This window comes from Eumetopias jubatus, unplaced genomic scaffold, assembly GCF_037043125.1.
Source record: "Eumetopias jubatus isolate StellerSeaLion01/CBP00866 unplaced genomic scaffold, mEumJub1_p1.0 scaffold_2, whole genome shotgun sequence".
Taxonomy (NCBI): Eukaryota; Metazoa; Chordata; class Mammalia; order Carnivora; family Otariidae; genus Eumetopias; species Eumetopias jubatus.
In genome coordinates, this window is record NW_028274808.1 from 157508587 (window position 1) to 157530507 (window position 21921).

Consider the following 21921-nt stretch of genomic DNA (forward strand, 5'->3'; position numbering starts at 1 on the left):
TTCTCACCTTTTATGCCATTTTCCACAGAGATTTTCCCTTACAGAATAAACTCAAGTAGGCAATAGTAGAAGTTAGTGGTCTAATTACAGGGACGGATATTAAAGTTAATGATGATTAGATGACATTTTTCTTTTGATATCTCTAATTATTAGGAATTAAACTTCTGGCCAGCCCAATTTTACATCTGATGATCAGTGTATTCCAGAAAGATCTGTTCTTTAAACATCTTCTGAGTGTGTTAAGATGACATTGGGAAAGCTATCTAGTGCTGACACTACAGAATATTTGTGGAATTGTTATTCCTCAGTATTATTGTGTAGGTTAAAAGGCTGCTTGCTCATTTAAAAAAGAAAAATTAGAATTGTCTGAATGGGATTAATCTCTCTCCGCTCCAGAGATCATGACCCTCAGTCTTCACAGACCAAGCTCTTGTGGATATGTGGGTGGAAATATGGAGAGAGGTTGCATGATTAGCCAACATCATACTTATTTGAGTCTCCTTTGAGTTTTCTTCTCTTCAAGTGTCAGTTTAACTGACTGATAGGCTCAAAAAACCATAATCTTTTCCCATGGACTAGATGAGCCTTGGATTACTTTTCCATCTCCTCCGCATTGTTCACAAGCAGAACAAGCATGAACCCCCTTGTGAACAGGCCTCGTCTTTGAAGACTCCAGCTTCCTAAAGAGGTCATAGGTTTTGCTGGAGAGATTTCCCGAGAATGTATTCAAAAGGCAGGGACTGAGGGCGCATAAACTGCAGCTTTTACGTCAATTTCAGGAAGATTAAGGACATTTTCTTCCCCAAGTTTATAAAGAATGAGTTTTCCTACTTTTATGTGTGGTCACTCTGAAGAGGTGCCAAATCTGAAGTCCCAGCTGCTCAATAAGGAAATTATTTTTCTTTACTGAAACAAAAGAATAAGCTCTCCAAGCCTAAACCTGATGGTGGTTCTAGAAGGAGCACCTGTGGAGGAAAAGGCTGGTTCCGAGGGGCAAGGCTTTCCCCTGGTGTCACCTCACCTGTAGGATACTTGGCATGCCGTTGCTCCCAGTCCTCACAAAGATACGGTATCCTCACGTTTAAAACCCAATCCGCTGTTGAAACCATGAAAACTCTCTTTGTTTTTTCCTGCATTGTAAAAAGAATTAACAACTTAAGGAAAACAGAAGAAAAATTCAACTCAAGAAAAAAAAAATAACACTACTAATTACAGAAAAATAATCACTGCCTACAAATAACATGCCAAAGTAGAGATGTCTGGTCCTATAACTACTGGTAAGAGGAGCAAAGAGCATTCCCTTGTCCCAAGGGTCCCTTCTTCTGGAGTAATTACTCCCCTGTGCATTGGCATAGCTTTGTTTTACCTGCTTCCCATATGTCACAGCTCACACCCACCCAGAGGGCTCCTTGTTGTCCTCCACCCGATAAGAGCAAACATGATTTGCCTCACTAATGAAAAATTCAAAATCCTTATTCAAAGTTCTCCCACTCCTACCAGAGAGCTCCTACTACTCTGAGATCAGCGAGACATACCCATTTCTCTGATTTTCAGAGTAGTGTTGTTTGGCACTTCTGGGCCCCATCGAACAGTCTAGCTCCTCCAAATCCAGATGGTCCACTGCATCCACATCTAGCACCTTCTGTGATGTGAATTTCCTCCCAGCACACAGGAAGAATGTCTTGCACTCATGCTGGAACACAGAAAGCAAGTACACAGTGGCACACGTAACAAGTACCCAAGACACACAGACAAGAACTAGCCCACAAGGTTGGAGGAGTGTTCTGCTCTAGCTTGAGCCTTACGGACAGCACTAGAACACGCAGAACATGGGAGAAGAAACGTGAAATCCTATCAGGAAGCTGGGAGGAAATCTGAGGACACTCAGCAAAGCAGCTATAAACAAAGGCGGAGTCTTGGGGCAAATAGCTAAGATCTTTCAAGTCTGTGGACATCACAGAGGAGTACAGAAAATAGCCAGAGGGCACCGTGCAAGGCAAGAACACTGAGAAAGGGGCGCCTGGGTGGCTCAGTTGGTTAAGCGACTGCCTTCGGCTCAGGTCATGATCCTGGAGTCCCGGGATCGAGTCCCGCATCGGGCTCCCTGCTTGGCGGGGAGTCTGCTTCTCCCTCTGACCCTCTTCCCTCTTGTGCTCTCTCTCTCTCATTCTCTCTCTCTCTCTCTCTCTCTCAAAAAAATAAACAAACAAATAAATAAATAAATAACACTGAGAAAGAACAGGGGGAGCTGTTTGTGGGCGGCTGATGAACATCTGTGATTGTCGGCCAAGGAGGCAACTGAAACCATGAGCTCTAACCACAGCCATAGTGTCGCTACTCTCCGGTTTCCGTGCCCTTCACCAGAGCTGGCTACCCAGACTTGTCTCTCTCCTCCCCGAACACTTGCACCTCCCAGGGGTCCTTGGCCTCTCCCTGAAGAGACTTGGAAGCAGTCTGTCTTCAAGTCTGTCCTCCTGGCCTCTCCTCTCACTTCCCGCCTTCCTGCCTGTCTGCCTCCTCCTCTGAGTGTCTCCGGCTCAGAAGCTGTGTTGTAACCGAGTGCTCCTGCCTGGGGAGTTTTCTGCACACACCAGTGCCAGACCCCATGCCCAGACCAGTGAGAAACTCTGGGAGCACGGGCCAGGCGTGGGTGCTGACTCTTCCCGGGAGCGGGGAGAGTGCAGTGTGCAGCCAGGATCAGCAAGCCCTGGGGAAGGTGCTGGAAGCCTTCCTGAGGCCAGGTCCCAGCGGCTGGAGGTCACCCCGTCGGCTCCGTGTGTCTGGCTGCTTTCTGCAGACGGAACACATCTGTTCTTTTGGTAACTCCTAGTCTGAGCCGGTGACTCTGTTCTGGCCTGTCCATCCCCCCAGGCTGCTTCCAGAGTGGTCAGCCTGACTGGAGGGATTTGCTGGGACTCCTCCAGTGTCAACCACTTCTTGGGCAGAGCGGAGCTAATGGCAGGGATCAAGAACATGTTTCTTTGGGATGGACCAGACTGTAGCCCTTGTTAGCGCAGGGCCTGCAGGCAAAGACAAAGCTTTTAGGGTGGGTGACCTCCAGGCTCCAAAAGACTTTTTCTCACACCTTGGCTCAGGAAACATTTCCTGATGCCTGACAGTGCCAGGCCCTGGGTGTGTATGGAGGGGAAAGGGAGTGGGCAGGGACTCAAAAGGTGAAGCATCCTGGGAGCTCACTGTCTAGGTTTCTAGGAATCCCAGAATCAGGTGGCAAAAAAGAACCCCCCTCCATGGAAACTTCCCCACCCATTTCTGTGCTTATGAAACAGGAACAAGCAACCGACATTTTTCATATGTTGGATTTAAGGTGAGTCATAGTCCAGACAGGATGGGCCCGTGAAATGTGGAGGAAAAGTATTTCCAAGACCACGTTAACAAGATACACCCACTTAACTAGGGAGTTGCCCTTTATCACGGTACTCCATATGAAGTCAGTCCTTCCATATGCTCCAACCAAATAAAAATCTGGCCCGCTAATTTAACTTGTATGGACATCAGTCAGTCTGGTAGTATGATGGTAGTTTAGGTATTCCAACTTCTGTGTGAGCCCTGCTGAATCCATGAACTCATCCCTTGGCATCGTTGCCGACCCAGCCCAGGTTAGCTCACCTACCACGTGGCTACCACGGTGATCACCCCACCTTACACATCTGAACCTGTCATGCAAGTTCCCTCCAGAGGTCGCCCCATCCCATGTGTACCAGAATCACCTGTGGGTGGCAGTCCCCCCTGCCCCAGGTCACACCCTTGGTCAGTACCCGACTCCTTCTTGTGCGAGACCCAAGTTAGGGGAAAGGAATAAGAAAACATTGTCAATATAAGAGATTTGTTTGTAAGCAGCAGATTGCAAGAAGGAACTTTCTGTTCATGTTCCATGATCAGACTTACAGTGAAAATTGTGAGACCTTGCAAGATTTACAATCATCATAGAATGACTTGTGAATACTATGATATCTACTATAGTAAAAAAAAAAAAAAGTTGGGGGGGGGGACTAATACACTCTAAGAAGATTTTCAGCATCGAAGATTAGAGCCATAATGGAGTGTCTCATTAAAGCCCAGAGGTAACTAGAAGTCAGGAAATGTAATTCCCAGGACCTGTGTACGCCGTCACCAGGGTTCTATCATTGGATGGTCTGCTCTCAGAGTGGCTCACGGCTGAGCTATACCTTAGCTGTCTACTTCTCTGCCCTGGGTGAGGAGGGGATGGTCACGTGGTCAGCAGCCAGCTAATTCTCGCAGAGAAGCTGCCCATGGGAGGGGGAGCCAAAGCTGCCTTCCTTCTCTACGAAGGAACCTATTACCTAGCCTTCCCAGGGCTAAAACATAAACTAGATGGTATTGACCTTGGCACTGCTGGTCCCCACAGTCTGTATCCTTTCTTCTCTTTCCATGGGGTTCAGACCTCAGTGCCCAGATGGTACCTCAACTTCAGCAAATTTGACCCCACATCCGTCCTTTCCCCCTTCTCCAGTCCAGCGCCTTCCCCAGCCTGGCATCCTGCTCCTGCTCACATGTAGGAGCCTCCCCTTAGCCCCACAGCTTAGGACTCAGCCCCCACTTCCCTGCACCCAATCAGTTACTGGATGGATGGAATTAGTTCCTCCTGAATACTCTGCAGGCTGCCGCTCTCCTCTCTGTTCCCATGGCTGCAGCCCTGACTTAGCCCCCAACCCCCCCCCCGTCCTAATCCTCCTGCAAAGGCCTTCAAAACCATCTCCTGAAATGCCCTTTGAATCCTGCCTCTCCGACATTCAGCGCCACGCTAGCCCATGAGGCCCCGTGCCCCGCACCAGATGGCCGCCGCTGTCCCTCGGTGCAGCACGCTGTCCTGGAGCCACGCGCTGCGCCCGCTCTTCTGCCTGCAAAAGCAGCTGTTTCCCTGCCTCCACACCTCTGCCTTGACAGAGCCCTACTTCTGAACTTCAGGGCCTGCCCAGATGCCATTTCCTTCCCCTAGCCATCCCACTCCAAGTGCTGTGCTGTCTTCATTCTGAATAAATGATTTTTATCAGCTCCAGTCATAAGGAATTTACATTGAAACAGAAGTGAGAGCTAATACTGTTTACCCCGTGCCCTGGGTACCGGGCTCATGGCTCTATCTTGTTTGATCCTTCCAATAATCTAATGATTTTGATATTGTTACCCCATTTCAAGATGAACAAACTGGGAGAAGTTAAATAACTGGAGCAGTGTCACATGACTTGAAGTGCTCGGACAGAATCCCTGATTCCAAGGTCCGTGCTCCAAACTCACTATGTAGTCTGTTACCTCCCCAGCATTCTGTTCTTAGTCTAAACGGTTCAGCATCCCCCATCCTATCCCAGGAGATCGTATTTGGAGGAGAGGAAGCAATTCTTACACACTTTTGCCCCCAGCAGTGTTTGACAGGGCCCCATCATTATAAACTATTGGGTCTTCATTCAAGCTAAAGTGTAAATGACTAACAGTAGCTACCATAACCAGATGACTTTGCCTTAAACTAAAACCCTGAAATGAAACCCGGCCTATGCTGCTTGAGATTTAGTACTTTTTCTTCCTGCCCTTGCAGTCCTCTGCTGACACCCTTGACTGTGTGCTAGATTCCCATATCCAGGTTCAGCTGCTACATCACCCCACGTCTGGAAGTTCCCAAAATGACTTGCCTTGGCAGATGGCTCTGCTCTTTAATTAGCCATAGAGCTACTGCTTCCCCTTATTTAATATCAGGAAGTTTTCACGTGTTTCATCCCCTTCCCCCTCTTGGCCATAGTGCCTTCCTACTATTCTTTTCCTAGTTTGTACTTTTGTTTAGTGTTTTTCCCTTCAATGTGTTATCAGAATCTAATCTGGGGATTTTTGCCAAGGTGTCTGAACTCTTCATCTCCATATGTGGTATCACAGTTCTTTCTTAAACTCTCCTTTTTTGGTATGAATGCACATACTGTGTGTGAACTGTTCCAAGATTTGGCATCTTTAAGAGTCAAGATGAGCGTGGTTTGCAAATCTGCTGTAGTGTAGGGAAGTCTTTATACTCAGCTTAGCCATGTTGGTAAGTACTCAGAGCTATAATGTCCATCATATAACCCAACATGATGCAGAAACACTTTTTTTTTTCATGTGAGGATGATTGATGATCTTTTCCCCCCAGCAGACCTACCCTCCTTGATGGGACTTCATGACTAATATATACAAATTAATTTGCATCTCCTGAACATACACAAACAGGTTAGTGTATGGGCAGTAGCCAAGAAACATTGCTGATGGCAAGAGAAAGTCAAGTGGAGGATTACAGAAAATCATGATAAATAATCTGCCAGATGGTAAAAAAGAAGTGGTTCTAGCATCACTTTGGTTAGGTGTCTGAGCAGCATGTACACTGATGCATTTTCAAGACAGTGGCTATCGACTCAGTTCCATATGGCCAATCCCTTTATGTTCTGAATTTACTGCTGCCCTTTACCCACTGCATATAATCTGGGCTGTCCTTCCTTCCAGTGAACACAAAGAACATCTGATCCCAGAGTTTCTGGCTCAGTTCTGACTCCATCTGGGCACTGGCATCTTCAGTTAGCCCTGCCTGGGGTAAGCCTGAGAGAACAATGATGCGTTAAGCTATGTGGCACTAACTGTGAACGCAACAGGATTTCAGAGAAGTTAAGTGGGAATTTTAGCTATACATTAATGCCAAAGGAGGGTGACAATTCAGCCGTAGAGCTTCAAATAAAGGATAGGGAATAGATAATAGATGAGAGGAAGGACATCCCAAGTAGGCCAGCACATCATCATAAGTAAAGCTTCAAAGTAGTAATGAGCATGTAATGGTGGGTGAGCATGGGAATGAGTTTGGGTAGAAGTAAGAAAAGCAGATTTGGAGGGTGAAAATGGAAGAGATGATGAGGGAAATGAAAGCAATGAAGAAAAAATATGTGATTATAATAGCAATAAAATGGGGCAAAAATTGACTATTGGGGGAAATTTGACTTTTGACTATTTTCCAGTGGAATATATTCAGCTTCAGAACATGACCTCTCCTAACATCTATGCAACTCTTTCAGATTAAAAGATTGGCTCACTAGGTAACAGTTGAAACCTTTATAAGCTCTATTTTATTCATTCCTGGGAGAATGAACTTTGTCATGAGTCATCACGTACATGTGCCGGGAATGGCGAGCCATCCCTGTACCGACGGATGAAAGATGACTCCAGACTTTGCCGGGAAAGAGAGGAGAAGGCAAGGGGGTCAACGCTCAGGGACGAAGACCCTTTGCTCTTCTTTGCTCCCACTTTTATTGGTCCTTCAGGAGAATCACAAATCCTTATCACTGTGTCTCAAGCATGTGATGTGTGACAAGGGGTCTTACTGAGACTGGGAGGATCTGTTTACAGGAAAGATACATATGCTCTTCAAGTTCTGCTAAACACAGCCTAAGGGACAATGCATACATGTCTTAGATCACAGGGCGGCTGTTTGGGCTGAGAAAGCTTCGGGCAAGGCAACTCCGCAGCATTCCAACGGCAGAGCGGTCATACAGGCCCTGGCATTACAAAGGCCCACGCCCTCCTCCGAAATCTTCCCTCGCCCCCAGCGACCCCTGTGTTACATTTTAGCAATGGTAGTATGGCTGATTTCATGTTCTGCATTAACCCCAACAGACATTGCATTTAGGTAGGCGGGGAGGTCACTGGGCTGAGTTCGGGTCATGCGAGCTCCAGAGCCAGGCAGAGGAACTGCAAAACCCTCGTGGATGTTGAAGATGCCATATGGCTGTGCTCTAGGGCACATTTCTGATAAGTGCGTTCACTTCTCAGGCCTGTCCTGGTTTCTTCCGTAACAGTGGTTAATTGGCTTGTCCAGAGTCTCTTGGCTATCAGCAGCAGACAAGGATCCAGAGCCAAGTGTTCTGTCTCCCAGAATGCTTTGTTTTTGGTTTTGTGTTTTTTTAATGGTGACATGGTGAGGACCTCTCAGATCAAGTGGGGGGAGTGTTTTATGCTCTGTAAGACACTAGGAAATTGTTCACATATTTCTTTTACATTATCTTCATGCTTTTTATAGGATAACAAATTTTAGCTCTATTCCACTGCAACTTCATGTAAATTGGTTTGAACAAAATGTGGGTCAAATTAAAAATTCCATTTCAGGATCTTCTCCTATGACATTTGTGTGTTTTGTGAGAACTGCCCTTCTTAGCCTCTTCAGAATCAAATTGAAATATTCCAGATTTAAATCCATCCATCCACAATTCTTCCTTTTCTACATTTTTCATGGTTTCTCAGAACATAGCTCTTTCTAGGTTATAATTGAATAATCCTAAAATAATCTGGTAATCTGTGGGTCATTTGTCTAGAACTTAATTCAGAAGAGCTAAGGAGAAGGATATACATCTAGGTGGAAATTCTGTGGGAGACTTCTAACTCCTCCGAGGTACTTTTAAGGTGACACTGACTCATTAAATTGAATTTTAGTTTTCTTCCAAACTTAGGACTTTCTTCTCCCTTGCTACAACTTCATTTAGGATCTGGCTATCTTCTGCTTCTCCTCCACTCCTCCCTCCCTTCTTCTTCTTCCTTCCCTTCAAAGAACCATTAAAGAGGCCATGTTAAGTCACTAGGCAAGAGTTATTAAGGGGGCGGGGCAAGAAAATGAACTTAGCTAAGATGAAGAGTGATTGGATGAGAACGGAGTTGTGAGAGGTGAGAAAGGAAAACGGAGTAGGCTGATTTGGGTCTAGTCATCTGAGAAAGATAAGTGTCTCTGAGGCAGGGAAGCACTGGGGTAGACACCCCTTGCGAGCCACCGGGCAGTGCTGTGGGCAACTTGGTTGGCGTGTGGAGTTGCCCAGGGTGGGGAAGGGCAAGAGACAGGTAGTGGGCTAGTCGTTATTCTCTGTACAGGATGTTTGCTAGACAGATGTTTGAGCAGCCTGAAGTGCTTACTGGAACAAAGGCAAGGATAAATAACCAAACCTATCCTGGTGTTTGTCCCCATACATTTAAATATTCTGCAACTTGGGCGCCTGGGTGGCTCAGTTGGTTAAGCGACTGCCTTCGGCTCAGGTCATGATCCTGGAGTTCCGGGATCGAGTCCCGCATCGGGCTCCCTGCTCAGCAGGGAGTCTCCTTCTCCCTCTGACCCTCTTCCTTCTCGTGCTTTCTATCTCTCATTCTCTCTCTCTCTCAAATAAATAAATAAAATCTTTTTAAAAAAATAAAAATAAAAAATAAATAAAAATAAAAAATAAATATTCTGCAACTTGTTTCAAGTGGAATCCAAACACTGAGCATGATTTAGACGGTCATATTGGTACCCTTGGCCCGGCCTCAGGAACTGATTTTGAGCTTTCTGACTGAAGCTCAGAGGGAACAAAAACTTCCTTTACCCTTGAAAACAGAAATAAATTCTGGATCTGCTTAGGATTTCTTGGAAAAAAGGCATAGTGGAAAGAGAAGCTTTCTGAGCTTCTCCTGAGGTAGGACAGAACCTTCAAGAACTGAACTGCATGATAGACGTGCAGTTCAAGATGATGGTTGGCGGTGAAAGTGCTTATCAGTGGAATATGTGGGGTGATGGTGATTTAGATCAGGGGAGAGGGGTACAGTGTTGTTGGATATGCCATCGCATTAGCCCAAAATATTTTCAGTATCCCTTCACTTTCATACAAAACCTGTCCACTGTGGGTCACCATAAAGTCCCTTTCTTACTTTTTCTCACGGTGGGTCCTCACTCATCTCTATATACTGCCGCTGTGTTCTGCCTTCATCATGAGTTTGTCCATTCCCTCTTCATCCTCTGAGGGCATTTCCAGACCAGTGAGTGGCAAAGAACCAGGCAGAGGTTAGTAAGTAGGTGACCCAGTGGGTATCAGCACTGAACAGCATGAACAGGAAGAATCTGAAACTGTGGATCCTTCCAACACGGGAAATCAGGTCGAAGCCAGCCTGCCTCCACCAACTCTGGGAGGTTGGTCGATCTCTCGACTATTAGTCCAATCATTCATTGATCTGATTTGGCTTTGCAAGAGACTGCATATCAAAACCTAAAGGGCATTCTGTAGGTCCGCACTTTCTAGTGTAGATACTGTTTATTAAGTTTTCTTGAATCTGACATTTGTTCAAGGACATATGAAATAGACAAGGGTTTTTATAAATGTTCTGCAGCAAGCGGGTCCTAATGGCCCCTCTGCTCCTCCACCCCACCAACTCAACCGGGTTCAGTGAGTAATACAAAATTTATGGTATGGAATCTTGGGATAGGCTGGTAGCAGAATTGATGGGATCCTTTATATTCTTAGGATGGTCTAAATATTGACTCAGCCCATTCACCTCAAGTTTAATATGTATTCCAAGGGTTGGGAGAGAGAAAGAGGAACCACAGATTGATTTGTCCTAATCTTGAATCTCCTGGCGATGGCTCTCTTTCAAGGTATTTCTGGCTTGAGAGGTTTTGAAAGAATTCTTGCACTTCCTGAAATGTAATGCTTCTTGGAATAAGGAGAGGGCTGGAAAGGATGGATATAATGGATCTGCCCTCTATTCAGTGCTATACCTTTTTTTTTTTTAATTTGTTTGTATTTGTTACAACCTTTTAAAGCAGAATGTGACTTGAGCACTACATTTCCACTCACAGAACTTGCTGAGTTACTTCTTGAACAGCTTTACAACATGCCTAGGTAGGCTTAGAATTTCGCTACTCTAAACAACGCTCTTCTTTGGAAAACAAGCCCTATACATAGTTACTCCCATCCAGTTGGTTCAGTTTAACTACTAGTTTCTAGAGGCCTGGTACATGCAGTTGATAACTCCAGGGGATAGAAGATTTAAAAAGTAGATCCTAGATAGTGATACACTTTTAATACATTTCTAAATTATACCACAGACATTATTGGTGCAAGGACAGACACATAGACCAATGGAACAGAATAAAGAATCCAGAAGTAGACTCACTCATATATGTATGATCAATGGATTTACCATTATGATTCAGCAAGAAAAGGATGGCCTTTTCAACAAATGATGCCAAAGCAGCTGATGTCCTTGGGGTGGGGGGCGGGGATGAACTTTGGCCTCTACTTCATAGCATGCACAAAAATTAATTCAAGATGGCCCACAGACCTAAATGTGAAAGGTAAAACCATAAAGTTTGTAGAAGAAAACAGCAGGTCTTTATGACCTTGGGCTAGGCAGAAATTTCTTTCAACAGGACACATAAAGCACTAATCATAAAAGAAAAATGTGATAAATTGGACCACGTGAAACCTAAGAATATCTTAGTTTTTAAATTATGCCATGGGAAGAATTCATAGCATGTCTTCAAGGCCTGTAACAGAAAAGCAGGCTGGAAATCTTCCAGGTACTCTCCAGAATGTGCCCCCAGACAAAGACCGAGGGCTCCACTACCCGTTCTGACGATGGGGAGATGAATGCAAGTTAAAATAAGTAGTTTGTTGCAAGGCTCAGGCACTGAGACCTCACAGTAAAAAAAAAAGTCTTACATTCCTTGTGTGTTTTTAATACATGAGAGGCAGCTTTGTTCCCAAGCCCCTCCACAACTGAACACTAGAGTATTCTTCTCGGAACAATCTCTTGAGATCCCCTGGGCTTTGAGGTCATCCTGATGAGTCTGTGTGTGGGAAGGACAGAGCCACGCGGAAGCCCGCGGAGAGGTGAGCGAAAGGAGTTCAGATTCCAGCCAGATCCAGTTCTCCGGGAGCCCCGCCCCTGGGTCCCAGGACCCTGGAGGAAGCCTGTTGTGGAGTCAGGCCAGGCCCAGCCCTTTGTGGGGTCCCTAGGAAGCATGGGAGACAGAACCAGAAACACACACAAACACAGCACGACATGCTCACCCCATCCACATCTGCAACTGAAAAGCCAAGAAAGACCCCTGACCAAGATAGATGCTTCCTACCGGGTTAGAGGAAAGGAAGCGCAAAATATATTTAGAGCTTTCGGAACTTTGTTTTGCACATTCTTACAAAGGGGAAAAAATAAAAATACCCCAGGGGATTAGAAAAAAAAATCAGCATCTAATACTTTTAGATGAGTGGGAAAAATCTTATATGCTGGAGTCATTTCCTTTCTGTTTCAAAAAATTATTAGCGTGCTGGAAATAGCCTGTTGCAAAAGGGGAGATTTTGTGTCCTTTGAATGCTGATTGTGCCAGAAAATTTTCCAGGCCTAAAGGGGAAGTCGTCCCTTTCCCAGGATACTGAGGCAAGATGACCCCACAGTTAGACGTTTTATTTGGCTGGAAGACCCAAGGCAATGGAGAGCTGAAATTCAGAGGGAATGATGAACTCATTCATTCAAGAACTGGTGGGGCCCCCAGCAGTAAGCAAGCACACTGCTCTCTCTCTCTGTTGCTTTCAAAAGTGCTGCATCTCAGAGCTGGACCCGCAGGTGGGGTTACTTGCATGAGCTCCAGGTAATGTGTAAAGGATCAAAGTCCTGAGAGTTTCCCGTGACATCGTATTTAGGCATTGGTTGGCTAATTAGAGCTGGTCAGCACTTCTTCCATAAAAGGCCCCATTGTAAATGTTTTAGGCCATACGGCCCCGGCCACAGTGGCCAGACTTAAGGCATGACTGTGTTCCAATAAAACTTAATTTATGGACACTGAAATGTGACTCTCTTATAATATTCGCATCATAAAATATCCATTCCCCCCCCCCACCCCTCGCCCCCAACCATTTAAAAACACAAAGACCTCTTAAGTGCCAGGCCAAAACAAATGGCAGGCCCAATTTGGCCCATGGGCCATAATTTTGGCCAGCCTTTTAGAAGCAAAAAAATGCATCCCGTTGATGTTGGTCCTGTGTAAGGACCTTCTTGCCAGAGGGCATAGATAGGACAGAAAAGGCCTAGAGATGGGTTCCAGAATTGGGGGGGGTGGGCAGGTATGGCTCTGGGCTCTCGCTGGGTGGTCTCCTACGTGCTGAGGCTATCGAGGCAGTGCCTTGACACGTTCCCCCACTTGCCAGTGGCCCCTGCCAGGGACCTAGACACTTAGAGCCTGGGAAAGAGCTGTGTCCTTGGACACCCTCGTCACACACGACAGACCTGTCACTGCTGTTGTTTAACCCACTGCCTCCCTCAGCTGAGAAGAAAGCCCTTTCCCCCTTCCTGCTGGAGCCCCAGTCCACTTCTATTCAAAGGTATCTCTTGCGGTCTCCCAGGGCACACGGCACTCTGCATTTCTGTCTGAGATGAAAGTCGTCATTCCTGCCTGATTACCTTGACTTGTCGATCTCAGATCCTAAGGCTTCTTAAAATAGGGACTGCCATCTTTTCTAAGTGCTCAGCACATTTTCAAATATCTTCTTAGATTTTTTTCTTTCATCACCTAAGGAGCAGTTGGTTATTACCCTCTCCGCCAAAAAAATAGAAATTCTGGTAAACAGGGGCGCCTGGGTGGCTCAGTCGGTTAAGTGTCCCGCTCTTGATCTCAGCTCACATCTCGATCTCAGGGTCAGGAGTTCGAGCCCTACATTGGGCTCCACACCAGGCATGAAGCCTACTTACAAAGAAAGGTGGAGGGGGAGAGAAATTCTGGTAAGCAAAAAGGAAAAACAAACATTTTGGAACTAAATTTCATTATATTAATAGGAACATCCCCAATAATGCAGAACAACTGGTAAATTTAAACCATTAAACATGATTTAAGGGAGCAGAAAATTTCATAAACAATACATTTTTCTTCTACTGATTTTTGTTTGTTTAGATGTATGCATTTCCAAAGCAGAGCTTAAAAATCATGCTAATGGCAGGGGGTGCCAGGCTGGTCTTTGCAATTTGCTTTAGATAAGGCACAGGAGGGACAGCCTCATAAATAGAATCAAGTATTTACTTCCTAGTATGCTAATGTTACAGACTGTTTAAAAAGATGTGTTTGGCTTTGCATTCTCTCTTGTAGGTCCTTCCATTGTGACACCCCCCAAGGACATCCGGAATGTCACTGGCGCCCAGGTGTATTTGAGCTGTGAGGTCATCGGAATCCCAACCCCAGTCCTCATCTGGAACAAGGTCAGTGACACGGATTTCAGGAAGATCCCCTAGACTGACGAGCTCCTCTGTCGCCATCCAGTGATGGCAATAATCTAAAACCTTTAGCCTCTTCTATTCCCTGCTGCTCCTCGAAGGTGAAACCCTGCGGCGATCTTCCAGACACCTCCCCTGGATCTACTGAACGATTTTACTGACCTCCAGAACGGTCTCCACTCTGCTTTCGTTGTCAGTGCCTGAGCATGGAGCCTTAGGAACTAGAAAACTGTAATGCTGAACACAAACCCACCCTGCGAGTGTGTGTGCGTGTGCGCGTGAGCGTGTGTGTGTGTTCCCGTCGAAGACAGTAGAGCATAGTGGTTAAGAATGTGGATTCCCTAACCAGATCGCTAGAGTTCTAAACCCGGGGCTTCTTACCCTGAGCACTATTAACATTTTGAACCAGATGATGCTTTGTTGTGGGGGCTGCCCTGTGCCCTGTAAGAGGTTTAGCAGTGTCCCTGGCCTCTAGCGGCTGTACGCCGTGCGCCACCCCCAGTGGTGGCCAGTCAAAAAGGAGGCAAGACACCGCCAAATGTTTCCTGGAGGAAAAGTCCACCTAGAGTGAGAACAGATGCTCTAAACCTCAGTTTCCTCCTCTGTATGATGAAGGTAGCATATAATTTTTGTAAAGATTGCATAGAGCGATGCAGGCAAAGTCCCTTGACTTGTGCTCAGATACATAGTTAACACTCCCTTGATGTTAGATGCTGGTCCTGGAAATGTTTCCCTTCATGTGCCATTATCTTGTGTAACTGTCTTCACATTTGAAGGATAACCTAGTCCCAGCATGTCTGTCTGTGGAAGGGAATAGAAAACACTCATTTGCCAGATCAAATGATACTTCACAGTCATACTGTACATTATTTTCCATGCTTTCCCTTTTTGCGCATTTCGACTCGGTCAAGCCTCACAACAGCGCTATGGAGTAAATGTCATCAAACTTGCGCTAACGAAAAGGAAATAGAGTTTAAGTGAAAAGGCGTCACCAGATACCCCTTTTCAGCTGGTTCGCCCTCCAGCAAGCCCTCAGATGCTGTCTCAATTATTTTGTTTGCTGGTATCTGACCAGAGGATCAACATCTGGAATTCCAGAGGGATCTTGGCTCCCATGGTCAGAATCTTTATGTTGTTGCAAGTTATAGAAGCTCCCTTCCGACATCTTGAGCAAGAGAAAGGGAGGGTGAGGAGTGGTGATTCCAGCCTCTAGGGCACCTGGATCCAGGTACACAGTGTGGTGAGGACTCTGTTCTTGACTCTTGGCTCTCAACGTGTTGGTCTCATTTTTTTTTCCTTCTACCTCCAAAAGCTGCCGCCACACCTTAGGCAGCGCTGTCCTTGGCAGCTCCAGGCTCACATTATCGCCCCTTGAAGACTCCAGAGGAGAGAGAGGGCTTCCCTTCTCCCTGCTGCACTGTCAATCCCGTGGAAGGACTCGCGCCCAGGTTGGGTCACCTGCCAGCCTCTGGCTCCCCCGTGTGGCCAGAGGGTGCATCATCCGCATGGGGCGGTCTGGTGGAAGTGAAATCAGGGTGATTCCAAAAAATGCCTGGGAGCAGGGGTGGGCAGAGACACCACCGGCTGCATTACAACTGACCTTTACAGCTGCAACTTCTGTTAGGACAGTGAAGGGGTGCCTGGGTGGCTCAGTCGGTTAAGCATCTGCCTTCGGCTCAGGTCATGATCTAAGGGTCCTGGGATCCAGCCCCACATCGGGCTCCTTGCTCAGCGGGAAGCCTGCTTCTCCCTCTCCCACTCCCCCTGCTAGTGTTCCCTCTCTCACTGTGTCTTTCTCTGTCAAATAAATAAATATTTTTAAAAAATTAAAAAAAAAAACAGTAAATTATAATGGTAATATTAGGAGAAATTCTCCAAAGATGCGTAAAAAGAGTTCAGAATCTCCCACCTTCCACTCCCTGAAATACCCAGCGTGAACTGCCCTGGGTTTTAGCTTTCTATACCCTTACTTGTGCCCGTACACCAACACATATCCCCAGTATGTGCAGCGAGGTAGGAATAGGCTGAGCATATTACTGTGAAATCTGCTGTTCTCGATAAATACCTCATGGGCATCCCTCCAGGTCTGCTTCTCAATAACTACAGGAGATTCCAAGTACGGGTGTACCATAATTATTAAACCATTCCTGTATTGTTTGTTTCCAGTTTTTTACCACCTTAAATAATATACGAGTATATATGTATCCTATGTGCAGGTGCTTTTATTTTTTCCCCCTGTAGAGGATAGTTTCCCCCAAAAGATACATGACTAGGTAGGTCAAAATATTTGTTTCATGCTAGTTTTAAGATATTCTCAGATTAATTTCTAAATAGACTGTAGCAGTTCACACTCTCCCCAGTAGTGTATGGGAACCATTATCCAGCATCCTCACCAGCACTGAATATTGCCCAACTTTTTAATTTTTGTTAATGATGGGTAAAAATATCCTTTCATTATTGCTTTAATTTCCTTGACTATGCTGAGGATATTTTTTTTTCACATTGTAGTATTCAAATTTCTTTGTGGTTTGGCAATCTTTTTTTAAAATTTTTTTAAAGATTTTATTTATTTGAGAGACAGAGTGAGTGCAAGGGGGGTTGGGTGCAGAGGGAGAAGGAGAAGCAGACTCTCCATTGAGCAGGGAGCCCAAGCTAGGCTCGATCCCAGGACCCTGAGATCATGACCTGAGCCATAGGCATACGTACAGTGTATATTAGTTTCAGGTGTGCAATATAGTGATTCATCAATTCCGATCATCACCCGGTGCTCATCACAAATACATTCCTTAATCCCTATCACCTGTTTTTACCCATTCCCCACCACCACCACCTCCCCTCTGGTAGCCATCAGTTTGTTCTTTGTAGTTAAGGGTCTGTAGGGGTACCTGGGTGGCTCAGTTGGTTAAACATCCGGACTCTTGATTGCAGCTCGGGTCTTGATCTCAGGGTCATGATTTCAAGCCCTGCGTTGGGCTCCATGCTGGGCATGGAACCTACTTTAAAAAAAGTCTGTTTCAATTTGTCTTTTTTTTGTCCTTTGTTCCTTTGGTTTCTTAAATTCCACATACAAGTGAAATTATATGGTATTTGTCTTTCTCTTATTTCGCTTAGCATAATACCCTCTAGCTCCATCCACGTCATTGCAAATGGCAAGATTTCATCCTTTTTATGGCTGAATAATATTCCATTATGTGTGTATGTGTATACACATCTTTATCCATCTACCAGTGGACACATGGGTTGCTTCTATAATTTGGCTATTGTAAATAATGCTATTAAGATAGGGATGCATGCATCCCCTTGAATTAGTGTTTCTGTATTTGGGGGGTAAGTGTCCAGCAGTGCACTTACTGGATCATAGGGTAGTTCTTTTAACTTTTTGAGGAGCCTCCATACTGTTTTCCACAGTGGTTGCACCAGTCTGCATTTCTACCAGCAGCGCATGAGGGTTCCATTTTCTCTACATCCTCGCCAACACTTGTTTCTTGTGGGTTTGACCTTAGGTCTCTGACATGTGTCAGGTGGCTTCTCATTGTAGTTTTGATTTGTATTTCCCTGATGATGAGTGATGTTGAGCATCTTTCATGTGTCCGTTGGCCATCCATATGTCTTTGTTACAGAAATACTGTTCATGTCTTCTCATTTTTAATTGGATTACTTGTTTTTTGGGTGTGGAGTTGTAGAAGTTCTTTCTATATTTTGAAGAGAATATTTTCATATTTGTGTGTTATATGAATTGCCTGTTCAAATATCCTTTACCCATTTTTCTGTTGGGTTGTTTCTAACTAGTCTGTGGCTTTTTGTACATGAGAGATACTGACCCTTTCTTGCATATTACAAATATTTTTTTCCTAGACATTTTGTCTTTAATGGGTTACAGTGGCTGGGGATCTTAAAGTTTCAACAGACATGTATTTATTTCATCATAAACCTCTTCTGAAACTTCACCAAAAAGGCACAGCAAATATATTCTATACTGCATAAATGTCCTTTAACGGTGTCCTGAAATTCAGTGAACCCCTTGAAATGTATTCACCTGTAAGAATCACACTATTTCATCCTGCTTCTGTAACCACTAGCACTTTTCATTATTAATTGCTTATCTGCAATAGCAGGATTTAGGAAGATGTCACAGCTAAAATACAAGCAGAGAGCTGAAATGACTTCCTGGGTCTCCCTCTGATTCTCCCCCTAGTTGAACCCTCATGGCAAGCAGTGACTGCTAGGTGTTTTTTTCTGCCTAGATTTCTAAGGTTCAAACTCTGAAGCACTTCAAGCCCATTGCATATCTGTCAAATTGTCTCAGAAGCCACTTTTCTCAGCTTGCATCCTTTTTTTTTTTTTTCAAACTATAAAGCATATTGATCAACAAACTCCCCTCACATAAGGGAGCAACAGAATGTGCCATATAAAAATTTACCATGTAATAATTCTTGACATTTCTTGTTTTCTATGTGGTGTGTAGCTTTTTACAATATATTAAAATATGAGCTGTTATATATACATATCCACTTTCCAATCAAATGCTTGACGAGAACAGTTTCTCTGTATGAAGTGGATCAGGTTAACTGGCACAGAATGCTCGTTACCAAGAGTGACATAATCTGAGGACCAACAGTTCAGTTGCTGAGATTCAGTATTTCATGCAGTAGTGTTTTTCTGCTCTGGTCCCATACAAAGCTCTTAGAGAATTCTGAAATTCACTTAAGATCAGAGATACGTTACTTTGGCCATTGAATCAACCCACCATTGTTAAAACCATTTTCAAATATTTCAAAATCTGCACTAGCATGAACTGTTTTTGCCAGCTACTGGGGAAACGGAAGGAAAAAAGATGCCTACTAAGTTTATCTGTTTTGTCTTGCTAGCACTTCTGTGCGAAAAACACTAAGATAACTGGTTTTCTCTCATAGTCGCAATAGAGGGAAATCCCAGGGGAAAAAAGCAAGCAAGCAAAATCCAGGCATTCGAAATCAATAATGCCAGGGTTTGTTTTTTTTTTATAGAGTAGGAGTTGGCCTAGATCCCTCGTGGTTTTCAGAGCCCCAGCCCTGGTGTCACGCCGCAGAAAAAATAAAGAGTAGGTTTGAAGTTGAGAGAAGCAGCCTAACGGACTGTGGTGGGAGTGGGATCATGCGGGAAGAAGTAACACGCATGGAGAGTGTCCACAGTGTCAGCTGGGCTTCTGGGACTCAGAATTTGCTTAATAATGAAAGAAAATGAAAACTACCTGTGAGATTGCAATATCAGTAAACATCAACCTAGCTCTTATTAAAGGTGGCCTGGGATGGAATAAGCACTGCTTCGTGTATCCCTTTGATCTTTTTTAAACCCATCCTTGTCACAAGCTTTAAAATACTTTGTGACTCAGCAATTCCACTTCTAGAAATTTATGCTAAGTGTATATGTACAGAAGTTTTACAAATAAATTTTATTTTTCCATAGATTTTTGTGTTATTTTCCAGTTTATATTATGAACAGTTCATGAGGGGGGAAATTAGGACAGTGTTCACTGTTACCCTCAAACCAAGGAAACTGAATGTCTTCTTAAGCCATCCCTACTCTCGCCATGATGCACAGGGGTGGGCAGCAAGCAGCTTTTGTCATAAGAGAACGGTGACAGCGTGTACTTGACAGGCGTTTTTGCTCACGGGTCCTTAGTAAATCATTAGAATGAACCCCTTAGCCCTCAGAACAAAAGGAACAGTATTGGTTTTGGACTTAACCTACTGTTTTCCATTATAGAGGTGGTTGCAGGACTTGGGCTCCGACACAAGGTCCCAAGAATCAAACCTAGCACTTGGTGACAGTTTGTCAAACTCGGCGTGACAAGCAAGAAAAAGCACAGCAAAGAAAGGCAGAATTTACAAGGGCATGAGTGAATGATGGTAGTCAGTGGCAGCAAAGTATGACGGTGTGTATTCCCCAAGCATGCAGAAAAATACATTAGTTTAAAATATATAAACTTTAGAGGGGGGCGCCCTGGTGGCTCAGTTGGTTAAGCGACTGCCTTCGGCTCGGGTCATGATCCTGGAGTCCTGGGATCGAGTCCCACATCGGGCTCCCTGCTCAACAGGGAGTCTGCTTCTCCCTCTGACCCTCTTCCCTCTCGTGCTATCTCTCATTCTCTCTCTCTCAAATAAATAAAATCTTTAAAGAAATAAAATAAAATATATAAACTTTAGAGGGAAACTGATAGGAAGAAATAAAGAAGATCTATATTTAATTATTCAGGAAAGGATAATATGGAAATTGCTGGGTTTAATCCAGTTAGAAAGTCTGATGTATGCCCTGTACAGTCTAAGAATGTGGCTACTTCCAAGTTGATAATTCAGTGCAGAAAACTCAAGACTATTTCCTTTTGTTTTTGTAGGTAAAAAGGGGTAACTATGGAGTTCAAAGGACAGAACTCTTGCCTGGTGACCGGGACAACCTGGCTATTCAGACCCGGGGTGGCCCAGAAAAGCATGAAGTCACTGGCTGGGTGCTGGTGAGTACCGAGGCTTGGCAAGGATTTCATTCCTAGGATTAGACACAGCAAACCTGGCAAATGTGCCAGACGTCCTGCCAAGCTGAAAGTATGTGCCCTGGCAGCCACACCTCTTTGGAACAGGCCTACCAGGAAACTGCTACTCCTCTTTCAGAGGGAACTTAAAAAAGAGCTGAGATTGGTTGAATGTTTTAGAAAAAAACAACAAATAAATGAGCACTAACTTTTTCTTTTAAGAAATCAAAGCAGGGGGCTCCTGGCTGGCTTAGCAGGTTAAGCTTCTGCCTTCGGCTCAGGTCATGATCCCGTAGTCCTGGGATCGAGCCCCACATCCAGGGAGCCTGCTTTGCCCTCTCCCTCTCCCTCTGCCTGCAGTCCCCCCGCCTTGTGCGCTCTCTGTCAGATAAATAAAATCTTAAAAAGATAAATTCAAAGCAGGGGCGCCTGGCAGGCACAGTCGGTAGAACATGTGACGCTTGATCTCAGGAGTCATGAACTCAAGCCCCATGTTGGGCCTAGAACTTACTTTAAAACACACAAAAAAAATTCAAAGCAAAATCTTTACAGGGTACTAAATGGCCCGAGCATTAATTATTTTAATTAATAGTTATTTTTATTTGACCTTTGATACTTCTAAATTGTACTTATACCCTATCAAGGTCTTCCTCAAACTGGTATGTGCACCTGTTCACAGTTCTTAAGCTATGTAGTGTGATCAAAAGCTGTCCGTGCTGTGTCCTCAGAGTGTGAATCCTCCTGGCAGAACACCCGGGGCAAGCTGTCCATCTTGCAGCACAGAACCTGCACTCTTTCTGGCAGTATCTTTGCTATGAGTCCCTGATTCATCCTAAGAAATAATGACCTAACTGAAGCCACAGGGAAGAGAGGACTGCCATAGAGGAGCTAAAGATCCTTTTTTTCCACAGGTATCTCCTCTCAGTAAGGAAGATGCTGGAGAATATGAGTGCCATGCATCCAATTCCCAAGGACAGGCTTCAGCATCAGCAAAAATTACAGTGTTTGATCCCTTACAATGAAATCAGTGGAAAAAGGTAGGTAATAAATCTCACAACCATTTAAGGACTAGTGCTTTTGTTTAAGAACAGAACAGAACTAAGGATGAGAGTATCCGACATTGTTCTTATGAAACTGTTATTCACAAAGGCATGCCATCAAAATGGAGAGCACAGGGCTCTAAAAGAACATTTGGATGGCTAATGGAATGCTACTGTTAGGATGATGATGCTTTCACCTTACCTCACATCTCAAACTTGAACGGAATGGCTTCTATTTCCTCTCTCTATCCACATGGCAGTCTTCCTTGGTGTTGCAACTATGACGTTAAATTTCCATTTTAAAGTAAATGATTATTAAAAAAAAAAAATAAATGATTGTGA

General features: G+C 44.6%; 1 protein-coding gene across 1 annotated transcript in view; it reads left to right on the forward strand.

The window, feature by feature from the left end:
• The window catches only part of IGFBP7 (insulin like growth factor binding protein 7), a 69607-nt gene that overhangs the window by 46720 nt on the left and 966 nt on the right, over window positions 1-21921 (forward strand). Inside the window, exons 2-4 of the mRNA XM_028100607.2 lie at window positions 13910-14019; window positions 20408-20524; window positions 21451-21576. Of these exons, the coding sequence (XP_027956408.1) occupies window positions 13910-14019; window positions 20408-20524; window positions 21451-21561 (338 nt within the window). The 3' untranslated portion in view covers window positions 21562-21576. The remainder of the gene's footprint in view (window positions 1-13909; window positions 14020-20407; window positions 20525-21450; window positions 21577-21921) is intronic.